At 44.9% G+C, this 12,332-nt stretch overlaps 1 protein-coding gene across 1 annotated transcript in view; it reads left to right on the top strand.

Moving 5' to 3' along the window:
* The window catches only part of ush1c (Usher syndrome 1C), a gene marked incomplete at both ends in the record, with an annotated part of 21,083 nt that extends 9,090 nt beyond the window's left edge, over nt 1-11,993 (top strand). Inside the window, 15 exons of the mRNA XM_080544858.1 lie at nt 1,059-1,201; nt 1,505-1,570; nt 1,934-2,079; nt 3,101-3,153; nt 3,476-3,640; nt 3,821-3,937; nt 4,551-5,210; nt 5,884-5,937; nt 6,193-6,303; nt 7,551-7,613; nt 9,729-9,770; nt 10,322-10,375; nt 10,574-10,673; nt 11,362-11,471; nt 11,934-11,993. Of these exons, the coding sequence (XP_080400984.1) occupies nt 1,059-1,201; nt 1,505-1,570; nt 1,934-2,079; nt 3,101-3,153; nt 3,476-3,640; nt 3,821-3,937; nt 4,551-5,210; nt 5,884-5,937; nt 6,193-6,303; nt 7,551-7,613; nt 9,729-9,770; nt 10,322-10,375; nt 10,574-10,673; nt 11,362-11,471; nt 11,934-11,993 (1,944 nt within the window). The remainder of the gene's footprint in view (nt 1-1,058; nt 1,202-1,504; nt 1,571-1,933; nt 2,080-3,100; nt 3,154-3,475; nt 3,641-3,820; nt 3,938-4,550; nt 5,211-5,883; nt 5,938-6,192; nt 6,304-7,550; nt 7,614-9,728; nt 9,771-10,321; nt 10,376-10,573; nt 10,674-11,361; nt 11,472-11,933) is intronic.
* Between the last annotated feature and the right edge of the window lie 339 nt (nt 11,994-12,332).

Genomic DNA, 12,332 nt, shown 5'->3' with positions numbered 1-12,332 from the left:
CGAGTAAAGCACAATTATCTGTGACACGGGTAAATGGAAAATATAAAATTAGATAACCACCTCTCGTCACAGCCAGACGGAGAACTACATTGAAGAAATAAACACAGTCTGTGATTGTCATATTGTCATTATTATTCTGTCCTCGCCCCGCTGGGTCTGCTGAACTGCATATACAGGGCTGCATATACAGAGCTCATTTTCACTGCCGTCAGCCAAATTGTATCCTGGTCAATTTATAGCAGATCTGTGATCTGTTAAATATTGTGTTCAGGTCATAATAAACCTTTCAATTACACTGTTTGTTGGAGCCAAAAAGCTTTCTATTATTATTTATGAAATACTTTTTTTTGAATGGTACTTTGAAAATGGTGCTTTGGCCTTAGTAAGACTAAAGGCCAATGCACACGGTGTGCGATTTTGTCGCACGACAACATTCGATTCTCAATTCACACCACCGAAGTCGGACCAGGCAGGCTGATTACTATAGGCTCTACCAATATTGCTTGCCTTGCTTCCACAATTTCTACAAGATACAACTGGGCATGTTGTGCCTACATGCTCGATTGTTATTATTATGTAATATAGGTGTCTCGTAATCCCATATGAGATGGGCCGTGTTGTTGACTTCGGTGGTGTGAATTGAGAATCGAATGTTGTCGTGCGACAATATCGCATCGCACGCCGTGTGCATTGTCTCATTCAAAACAATGGAATCGAATTCGCGGTGCGACAAAATCGCACGCCGTGTGCATTGGCCTTAAGACTTTTATTTTGGAAATGGATCCCGCCCAACCTAAGGACACAATATGGAATATAAGGAAGTGATTTCTCCTTGTTTGAGTTTGATGAGTATTGATTATCACACAACAATGCACTCTCTTGGCTACCAGTTTTACCGCACTAAAACCACTCTCTACCCACTCCACTGAACCACCCCAAACTCATCCCCTAAGGATGTACATTTGAATACTATTTACATTTGGTTCCAACAAGGAGAACATCTTACCTCACTCTATATATCTCTATCTCTCTCTGGCTGTCTGTGCTGGCTGTCCCAGGGCGCTGAGCTGTTTATGACGGATGAGGAGCGCCTGGCGGTGGAGGCTCGCAGGGAGCTGGACAGACAGGAGCTGATGCACCAGAAGAGGGTGGCGCTGGAGACCAACAAGATTGTCAAGGAGCAGCAGGCGAAGGAGAGGCAGTAAGTAATCAACAGTGAATCACCATGGGGCCTGTTCCAAATCAACCCTGGAGTAGTGGAGTAGTGGAGTAGGGCACAGGACAGAGTTACCCCAGTACCACAGAATCCCTCTCTGGCCCTGCATTTGCTCCACTCAGACATTCGAAATACTGTGTTCTTACGTCGGCCTGAAGCTTGTTGACTTCAGTAGCCTCGCGGAATGCTGGTGTTGATTGATTGAGAATGATGAACAGTTAGGTTCCGTTAGTCAGCCGCACCTCAACTTGGGTATTTGTAATGTTTCATTGTTTGTGTCTTGAACAGGAGAAAGATGGAGATTTCTCAGAAAACCGCTGAGGAAGAAGAACGCTATCGGAAGGAGATGGAAAAGTGTGTTTCCACCCCGATTTGCATGTTTATTGCTCTCAGGGCGCTGAGCTGTTTATGACGGATGAGGACACATACACAATACATTACACAACAACACATAGTCAACCGATACAAGGGTGTTCCTGTCTCGTAGAAAGATAAAGGCAGATTTCACTTCTCCGGTATGATGAAGTGTTCACAACTTCAGAGGAGCTCTGTCCTTTGACCTGTGTGTGTGTGTGTGTGTGTGTGTGTGTGTGTGTGTGTGTGTGTGTGCGTGTGTGTGTGTGTGTGTGTGTGTGTGTGTGTCTGTGCCTGTGTCTGTGTGTCTGTGTGTCTGTGTCTGTGTCTGTGTCTGTGTGTGTGTGTTCTGTGTGTGTGTAGGATCGAGGCTGCGGAGAGGAAGCACCACAAGGAGTGGGAAGAGGACTGGGGCTCCAGAGACCAGCCCAAGAGCCCTAAGAGCCCCAAGGGCACGGCACCAGGCCCCCCCGAGATGAAACCCCCACCCCCCAAATCCAAGAGCTCCGGTAAAGAGGCTAGGGTGTAACTCTGATACTGAAATAGATCTCCTACATTCTAGATTTCTACTTCTAGATCTTCTCGCATGGTAGACTAGCAGTATCTCTGATGCATAACATCCTACAGATCTATGTACATATGTATGTCCATACATCGTAGATCTGAGAGTATGGTGAATCGTAGATATGATATCTATGCTTAGATATTTATTAAGGCCAATGCACACGGCGTGCGATTTTGTCGCACCGCCGAATTCGATTCCATTGTTTTGAATGAGACCCAATGAGACAATGCACACGGCGTGCGATGCGATATTGTCGCACGACAACATTCGATTCTCCATTCACATTCATTCATTCATTGGTGTGAATTGAGAATCGAATGTCGTCGTGCGACAAAATCGCCGTGTGCATTGGCCTTTACTGTCGTGTGTTTCATGTTCCATTCCTCTCTGCATGCTCTCCATCTCTTCTTCCCTGTCTCTGCTGTGTGCTGTGTTTCTTTTCCACCTGGTCCTGTCAGCCAACGGAGCCAGCTCCTCTCCGGGGGAGGATGAGAAGGAAGAGGAGGAGGAGGAGGAGGAGGGAGAAGTGAGTGATTGAGCCCCCCCAGTGCATCAATGGACAGGGGAGTTTAAATTAAACTGTACGGCGTACACATACAGTAGAACATGCTAGATTTCCTCTGACGACCAAAATCCTCCTCTCACTCCACTGATAGTAGCAGTTGGCTGGCTGTGAGCTTTAATACTATTTAGACGACGACACGTCTAAATGGCTAAAGTAGAAGTCAGGCAGTTATCCTCCCCGCAGGAAGTGCTTGTCTTCGGTTGTCTCTGTCGTGTGATTGAGTGATTCATCATCTCCTTGACGTGATATCGATCGTTTATCCCTCAAAGTTGAGTTTACTGCTGAAATAGTGCAGTAGTAAGTCTGTACTTACTACCCGGTAAGTCGTACTATCGCACTCAGTTCTGTTGTGAGTTTCGGCAGCGGTGTGACGCTGGTTCATGTTCTGCTTCCTCCTTAGCTTTCGGGTGGTTCTATCGATATGAGGGGAAGCTGCCCACACTCCGCACTAAGGTATTCTGTGTGGTCAGGGTTTGGTGTGCTGTGAGCGTTCGATGAAGATAAACGAACTATGATCAAATCTGTTAGCTCAGCGGTTAGGCATTTTGATATTGTTGGAATTGAACATACAAACCTAAATGTGAAGTTAGTTGCTGCGGAGGGAGGGGGGGGGGAGTTATTGAGTTGTCTATTAGAAAGCATAAGCAAAGGCCTACACTACAGTATAGTTTGTTGCCTTGCATTGTCTCTGATCTGGACTGGAATGAGTTGTGGGCTGGTGTGTCTCCTGGTTTGCCGTATATTGACACAATCACAATGCTAAATAACATCCCAGAAAGGAGAGAAGAAGAAGAAAAAGAAGAAGGTGTCCAACACGGACACCCTCCAGGAGCTGAGGAAGAACAAGAAGGAGATGGAGTTTGAGCTGAAGCTGGCCAAGGAGAAAGAGGGCATGTACGAACGAGAGAAGCAGCTGAAAATCAGTAGGCTGGTCCAGGAGGTACTGTTCTTCTATTGTTGGCCTTGCGTTGTGCCGTGTCCCGGCCTTGTTGCGTGGTTGTTGTGTGGGTAGCTAACTCTGCAGGTTCCGGTTGTGAGTGACAGAAACCTCGTTGAGTGTTCCTGTGTATTCCTGTGCGTGACCTCTGACCCTGCGTATGGCCTGGTCCACGCCCCCCAGGTGTCAGAGACGGAGCGTGAGGACCTGGAGGAGTCGGAGAAGGTCCAGCACTGGGTGGAGCGTTTGTGTCAGACCAGGCTGGAGCAGATCTCCTGTGTGGAGAACGAGTCCCCGGAGGTACAGAGAGAGTCCTCCTACTGCCTATACTGACCTCTCTCTCTGTCCATCAGTTAGTCCTCTTACTGCATGTGCAGACCCCTCTCTCTGCCCATCAGTTAACCCTCTCACTGTATGTACAGACCCCTCTCTCTGTGTCCATCAGTTAACCCTCTCACTGTATGTACAGACCTCTCTTTCTGCCCATCAGTTAACCCTCTTACTGTATGTACAGACCCCTCTCTCTGTCCAGAAGTCCTATCAAACTGGTTTAACAATAACTATTATGTTTTCTAGCTATGTTAAGTAAATTAACTGCACTTTGTGCTTGTTCTGTGTACTGTGTTTTGGAGGGGATTTACACTAGGGTAATGAAGTAGTACTGATCCTAATGCAGATGGGGTTAGGGTTAGGCAGTGTCTTGTGTAAGGAACAGGATTAAAAGTCTCCATTGATCACTTTAGTGGTGGAGCTTTTGTGCTGGGAAAATGTTGAGAAGACGAATATTTCAATAGGATCCACTTGTTCTTGTTAGTTCTCTAGTTCTGAGTTCTGATGCAGTAATATTTAAAGAGCGACTAGATCTTAAGGCTTTTGGTGGTTGTGAGCCTGAGAGTCTGAGGTTGTGCTTCAGATGTCCCCGCCACGGTCCCCTGTCTCCGACCCCGTGGTGAGGCGCTTCCCTGGGGGTCTCCAGCTGGCCACGACCGACCTGGATGACATCAACCTGGATGATGTGGACCAGAGCCTGAGGGGACCTCTCAAGAGACTGGCCCCCACACAGCCCACCTCCTCCCAGCCTCCGCCACCCCTACCCTTACCCCCACCCTCCCCGAGACTCAACCCCACCATCCCCAACTACTCACCGCCCTCCTCCAGAGCGCCCCCCCAACGCCACGCTCCTTCTCCGCCCCCCCACTCCAGGATGCCCCAGTCCTCCACTTCTACCCTGGCCTCTAGAGGACGCCACCCCCCCCCACCTCCTCCTCCACCTCCTCCTCCCCTCTCCCACTACCCACCTCCCTCCCAGTCCTACAGGCCCCCATCCTCCCCCCAGCCTGCCCCTCGACCTGTCCCTCCTCCTCCCCCGCCTCCTCCTCCACCCCCACCACCACCCCCCCAACACACTGAGGAGAGGATGGGACCGCACGGGGGATACCTCAACCACCACCACCTCCACCATCCCCCCAGTCCTCCGGAGCAGAGAAGCGAGTGGGAGGGGGGTGGCTACCTGCCGAGGGGGGGTTATTACTCAGCCAATGCCAGTGAGATGTCCTACCCCTCCAGCCCCAAGGTACCATACCTTACGGCCCAGTTCAATTCAGTTATTTCTACCCTTTCTTGAAGTGATCACTGATCTGAAATGGTCTGATTGATGATTGTCAGTGATTACCCCCAAGGAAGTGGTTATAGGGCCTGATGCATTTTGAAAGGATTTGAACAAGGTCGACATTTCTATGTATCAACTCTGCATGGCCTGTGTGAAGCTGCATGGTTATTTCCTTCATCATGAAGGAAAGGAAAATTACCACACATTGAGTGTGACAAAATAGTAACGAGGTGTGACTTCAATTTACGGTTCTTATTCAGTTTGCTTGCGGTGGCTCTGCGTGATTTGTAATGTGTTATGGCATTTGACAACCCTGGATCTAGAATTGCATGCTCTGGTTTGCCGTGGTGTGTGTGTGTGCGTGTGTGTGTGTGTGTGTGTGTGTGTGTGTGTGTGTGTGTGTCTGTCTGTCTGTGTCTGTGTCTGTGTCTGTGTCTGGGTGTGTGTGTGTGTGTGTGTGTGTGTGTGTGTGTGTGTGTGTGTGTGTGTGTGTGTGTGTGTGTGTGTGTGTGTGTGTGTGTGTGTGTGTGTGTGTGTGTGTGTGTGTGTGTGTGTGTGTGTGTGTAACATTGACATTCCAGTAATGTACTGGAGTTTGCAGGGCCTGAATAGTTTATTTTATTTCACTGTGGTTCAGGTAATGAGAAACACTTCCCATGCCAGCCGCGTATCTACTTTTAGCAAAGACCTGGTAAGTCTCCCTCTGGAGGTGGTATGTGCGTGCTGAAGAAATATTTACACAACAGAATATTTCTTGGAAAATGCCACATACTTCCTTTTGTTGTTATTTTTTTATAAATTCCCAAGAGTTCTGATGTTGCATAGAAGCTCTTATGTGGATTAATGAGACGTTTGTTTTTCGAATTCTACTGTTGAGTGTAGTGTTCTCACTTCCACCTACTGTAACTCCAGTGTTTGTTGTTTATATGCTGGCCATCCCGAATAGCAAATAGCGCCTAGCCCTCCCACCCAGAGAAGACAGATGGCCCCCATGTCTAAGCCCGTCATGCTAGCCCAGGCTCTACCCCACCGGGTCACACAACGCTCAGAGGCCCTGGTAAGAAACACACCAAAGTATTGCATGGCATTACTCTGAAACCTCCCCTCCTCTCTCCTTTCACTCTGTCTCATAACACAATATGAGGTGGGAAATATCTCTCAACTGCACCACTGCGTATTAACCATAGCTCAGGTTGAACTGGCCTTTGCTTTCACTTGTATCTTCTTAACCAATTATACTGCTATAAAGTGCTGCGGTTTTTATACTGTATCCTGTCGTGGATTTTAATGATAGTGTCTTGCTTTAAATCTAGGTATAATATTTATTAAAGAAATGGTCTTTAACAGGTCGCGAGTTGGGCAGTCAAAAGCCTCACAATGGGAAGCTTTCAAAGACTGACACCAAACTTTCACATTGTCCATTTGATATATTGTCATCATAGTCACAACATTGATGATGAGTCTGCACTCCGTCACTGCTCATGAACACAAGCTCCTCAGTCAGGATGTTAAAAAATCCATTACAATTCTCTGAAGCACAAGCACAACCAATTATCAAAGATGAAACCGCTCTGCCGAGATCATCAATTATGTTTTTTAAGGGAAAAACAAAAACAAGTTACTCTTGCTATTCAAAGTTGTTCTCTGAGGCTAGACAGTTTGTGTGTGTCTCTCTCGGTCTAAGCAACCCTATCAGTGTGTAGAGAAGAGATACCGGTATGTCTGTGTGCCTTTAACAGCTCCCAGTGAGTCAGGGAAACAGAAGCTGTTGTAGTTTGATGGATGATCTCTCTTGACTGGCCCAGGTGCTCCTGCTGACAGACATTCTGTTCTCATTAGAAGGAAGGAAATTTCCACATCCTACCCAGGGTTCCCACGGGTCCTTGAAATCCTTGAAAGTTTGTGAATTTGCACAACATGGAGTCCAAAAGGGTTCTTCAAAGTTTCCACATCCTACCCAGGGTTCCCGCGGGTCCTTGAAATCCTTGAAAGTTTGTGAATTTGCACAACATGGAGTCCAAAAGGGTTCTTCAAAGAGTTTCTGCCCTATGTCTGCCACAGAGACCACCAAGGAACCCATCTAGATCGAACATTTTCTAAAAGTGTAGAGAGACTGTGAGAGAGAGAGAGAGAAGTGGTGGTGTGGGGGGGGGATTCTGTCAAGACATACTACTGTAAGTGCAATGCGGTTGTCAGATGGGGCGACAGCGATGAGTGAAGTCCATGACCCAAGGCGTGGTTCATAGAGAAGTTGAGTGGTGTTACACTGATCCCTAATGGCTTCTGTCTGGTCCTGTGTTGCAGCCTCCGGAGATGCTGAAACGTATGGTGCCATATAACATGTCCTTTAAGTCCAACAAGAGACAAGTAATCCATACCCATCAACCTTCCCCTCTGACTCTCCACTGATTGGCTAATGCAGGATATTTCCCCTTCCTGGTTCTAAATCCATTCTATAGTATTTGTTTCTCCTCTCTCTGGGTGTTGGGTGGAGTGACTGCGAACCCTTTTATGTCTGTTTCTCCAACTGTCCGAGCAGGTTGATGCATGAGTGCCGTATTGTAGATTGCTTGTTTAGGTAGCTTACGCATGACTAGTGTTTTGTAGATGACGTGTGATGACTAATAGCTTGCTAACAAAACATGTGCCTGTGGATGTAGCCTAGGAAGAAACGTGTGTTCTTTTTCTCTATAGCTGAATGATGCGGCTGTGTGGGTGTCTTTCTTTCTTCCGCTATTGTGGTTGTCGTTAACGACGTTAACTGACAGTACCTTGTGGTTGTCATGACGTTAACTGACAATGCCTTGTGGTTGTCAAGACGTTAACTGACTACCTTGTCGGCATCAAGGTCTCTCTCGTGTGGAATACAAATGACAATAGAAACAACGTCCTGCCTTCTGAGAAGAGAGCTCTCTGTGGTCTAGCTCAACCATTCAATAAAAAGCCTTGAATTGAATTGTCATTCCCCCCCTTTTTAATGGAATCCTTATTGTGCCCTGAGTCTGTCAGGAAACAGTGTTCTTCACCAAGCTGATTGGCTGATTGATACCTTTGGAATCACACACAGTATGACGACAGTCAGAGGACATTTGTGTCATTGCTATTGCTATCACTCAGTGGGGCGGGTGGCCGGGTGGGGGTGGGTGTGGGTGTGGGGATGTGTGTGTTTGGGGGTGTGTGTGTGTGTGTGTGTGTGTGTGTGTGTGTGTGTATGTGTGTGAAGTGAAAGATGAGCCTTTAGATGTCACACAGCGATATGAAGACTGAGGTGAATGAGGCCCTACCTTTCTTTTAACACAACTCTACATAAAACACAGAAATCAATTGAGTAGATGTTAACAAATACAACTGAATTATTTCCGTATAGCATAAAAAGCAACTATTTCTCAAATGATAGTAAAGTATAAATGATCTCTGGAGTCTCTACTCTTATCTTAACTCTTATGAATGATTGAATGAATTAATGAATGGTCTTTATTGTCATTGATATAGTACAGGTACCAAACAACGAAATTTGGGAGGGGGGGCTCCCCTCCCTCTTATCGCTCAACAGTTCAACTAACAATCATCAGTCTGTAATCACAAATGAAATGGAGTAAAGTAACATGTGGCCTGGCAGACAGGCAGACAGGAGAGACAGGCAGACAGGAGAGAAGAGATTGCTGTAACTGTTTTTGCTGGCACTTTGTATTCTACAGTAATGCAATTGTTGTTGTTGCATTTGTTGTTGTCTACCTGCTTGTTCTTGAATATCTTAGATGAATTTGATTTATGGTTATAGTAAGCAATCATATTCTCTGTAATAGGTGCAGTGCTACCATTAACTACATAGTACGGTAGTAAAATGTTCTGCTCTGTGAAATTCATACCTTTTGTTTCACCTTTGTTAACAAATGAAAGTTGTCCAACTTGCAATGCATGATGATTGATGGTTATATTGAGTGTGTCATTATTATGAAATGAATAGTCTTTTCATTAGATGATAAAGGATACTGTTTTGATGTACTGATTTGCTTTTGGGACATGTATAGTAATTTTGAGAGTCATAGTGTATTTTGAAAAAATAAATGTGGTGTTTTGGCAAACGTGTTAACTGTTTAGGGGAACATGTTAACTGTTTTGAAGACTTCAATACTGTTTTAAGAAATTAGCTCAAGCAGTTGAGAAAAACTGTTACAATGTGGGAAAGACATTGTAAATGGATCTCCATGGCAAATTGCTCTCATATTCAGAGGTGTATAATTAACATATTCTTTAACAAGGTAGTAGTGGTTGTCAAAGGAAATCTAGCGGTTCGATGAATACACTACATTCCAAAATCCTGTTATCCAGCTATTTCAGTGGGTTTTATTGAATTGAACTGTAAGACGTCATAGTTATCAAATCCGAAAGGGTAATGTCTCCAGGCTGTTTCCTCTGGTACTGTGCCTCAGTGCTGATATGTGGAGCTGTTTTAATGAGCTGTGTGTGTTTCTCTTTCAGGGATTTCAGAAATATGTGGAAGACTTTGATCCCTACTCCATGGTACTGTATGCCTGAGCCAGTCAAATGTGAAAATGGTAGACGTCACGTCAGGCAATGAGTGATCTAGGCTACAACTATAGCTTTAGGAAATCATTTACACTATGGCCATGGTACGCTCAATGGAAAAGCAAATGAGTCTCACACCATTCGATTTTTTTAACAAGGGAATAAATTGTAAAGGTCTAAGCTATCTACGAACTCACAGTTCGTTCCTGGCTATAAAGCATTTTGTAAATGTCAATTTGTCTGTATTGTGAATCGGTTGACCTTTTAGATACTGTGTAGCTGTAAATCGTCAGTGACAACCATCCCACTAGAATAGTGCTCCTGGAAACCTCTGGTCTATTGTTTTAAACAGAGCCCTGGATAGATTTTCAGCCAGGTTCAAACTACTATATTCTTTTTTCTGGCACAAATGACTAATTACAGTAGCTGCATTCGCATTGCAATATGATTGTGCTGGTACAGTACCTTTGCTGCTAAAATGGCACCCATTCAAATCCTCAAACTAAAACTCCAGTTTCTCTCCAACACCCTGCTGGTTTTAACAGTTTTCCTCGGAGCAGATAGATGGACGAGACGTGAGACTACTGAAGATCAAAAAGGTAATAACTACTCTGCCGAAGGACAGTTAAGATTATTTCTGGTTGTCCAATCACAATGACGGAAGTAAGGATCCTTCTTAAATTTCACAATCATCTCTGTTTCCTAATTAGTAAAAAAGAGTTGTCTGAATATGATAAATCGGAGGCTTTACATGATATGGCTGTTGGAAATGTGATGTAATAAGTCCTTTCCTTTAGGTTGGACAACTAAATCTGGCTGTGGAAGGGGGCATCGACTCCCCCGTTGGAAAGCTAGTGGTATCTGCAATTTATGAGGGAGGCTCAGCAGACAAGCACGGTTAGTCTATAAAAGAGAAAACACATCATATAATCAATCATCAAGACATCTCTTCTCCCACCCACTGTTTTTTTTCTTTTTTTTTCTGAGTGGGGCAGTCCCACTCATATTTTTTATTTTATTTGACAGATACAGTAGAGATTTAGACAGGAAGGATGGGTGAGAGAGAGAGGAGGGATGACATGCAGGATATGTCCCCGGCCGGAATCAAACCGGGGACCCTGCGGTTACATGGTCAACGCTTCACCCGCTACGCCACCTAAGCGCCCCCTCTCACCCACTGTTGTCCAATGAAAACTATTTGAAAATTCTATTTTTCATTCCAAACTATTTATTATTCAATGGACATAATTTATTGCCTTAAGTCTATAATAATAATAATAATAATAATGTCCCCCTGGAGTCATTATAGCAGAATCTAATTCCAGGCAATTCAGTGTGCTCTGTTTATAAAGCATAAATTGAATCTTTATTGCATTATTATACCGTCAAGTTGGTGGCTGTTAAAAAAGCGAAATTGCAAAAATATAATGAATATAGTGAGTGACCGTGTGTGTCTGTGTGTGTGTCTGTGTGTGTGTCTGTGTGTGTCTGTGCGTGTGTCTGTGCGTGTGTCTGTGTGTGTGTGTCTGTGCGTGTGTCTGTGCGTGTGTGTGTGTGTGTGTGTGTGTGTGTGTGCGCCCCCTAGGTGGGATAGTGCCTGGGGATGAGGTCATGGCTGTAAATGGGAAGATCCTGACCGATGCCTCACTGACAGAGGGACAGAACTCTCTCGCCAGGGCCTGGAACAGTGGAGGGGTAGGATTTTATTGTTTCTCTGACGTTTGTTGTAGTTTGTGTACCTGACTGTTTCTGCAGTCACGACTGTCACCTTGCATGTTGGTTGACCCAGGCAAATGAGCAAAAGAAAGTCTGCAACCCATGCTATATTAGAGAACCAAAGGTTACGGCTGAAGCTATTTTATGGATATTGTAATTGAGTTTCTAAGTGAAACACACCTGTAGTTGTTTGGACCTACATCGATTGGTGGTCATATGTTTTCTGATTGCCATTTTTATTGATACGGCTCTACAAACAGGCTAGTTGACTGAGAGGGGAAATGAATTGGATCAATAGGTGATATGCAACTGTTTTGATAGATCCTATGTGAATGAGGAAGATATAGAATAGATGGAAACCAAATGAGACAGATTCTTTGTTTGTTTATTGTTTTAATGTTTATTGATTGTCTTTCATCATCATCTTTCATCTGTCTTTAGGACTGGATTGATTTGGTGATAGCGGTGTCACCTCCGAAAGACTATGAAGATGAGGTGTAAGTACCGTCTCTCGTTAACATGCCAAACACAATCGACACAAATCCAGATCTTATTCATTATAGTCATATGGCTCTGTTCAAATCTGGAGTATGCCTAGTATTTATGATAGAAGTTTGATGGGTTTGATGTACTAGTAAAACGCGTTTACAAATGTAACACAAAGTGTGTCTGTGTGTGCGTGCATGTGTGCACTGTTTGTGTGTCCAGCTCTAAGTCAGCATCAGTCAGTCCAGGGTTCACGCGCTGGTCTTAAAAAGCCGTAAAGTAAAAAATCCAGCAATCCAATTTATAAGGCCTGCAAGGAAATCAGTCCGACCACATCTATTTACGCGGAAATTA

This window comes from Nansenia antarctica (genome assembly GCF_963989245.1).
Source record: "Nansenia antarctica genome assembly, chromosome: 14".
In the NCBI taxonomy this organism is placed as follows: Eukaryota; Metazoa; Chordata; class Actinopteri; order Argentiniformes; family Microstomatidae; genus Nansenia; species Nansenia antarctica.
Note: the sequence above shows the minus strand (reverse complement) of the source record. Positions and strands in the feature narration are given on the sequence as shown.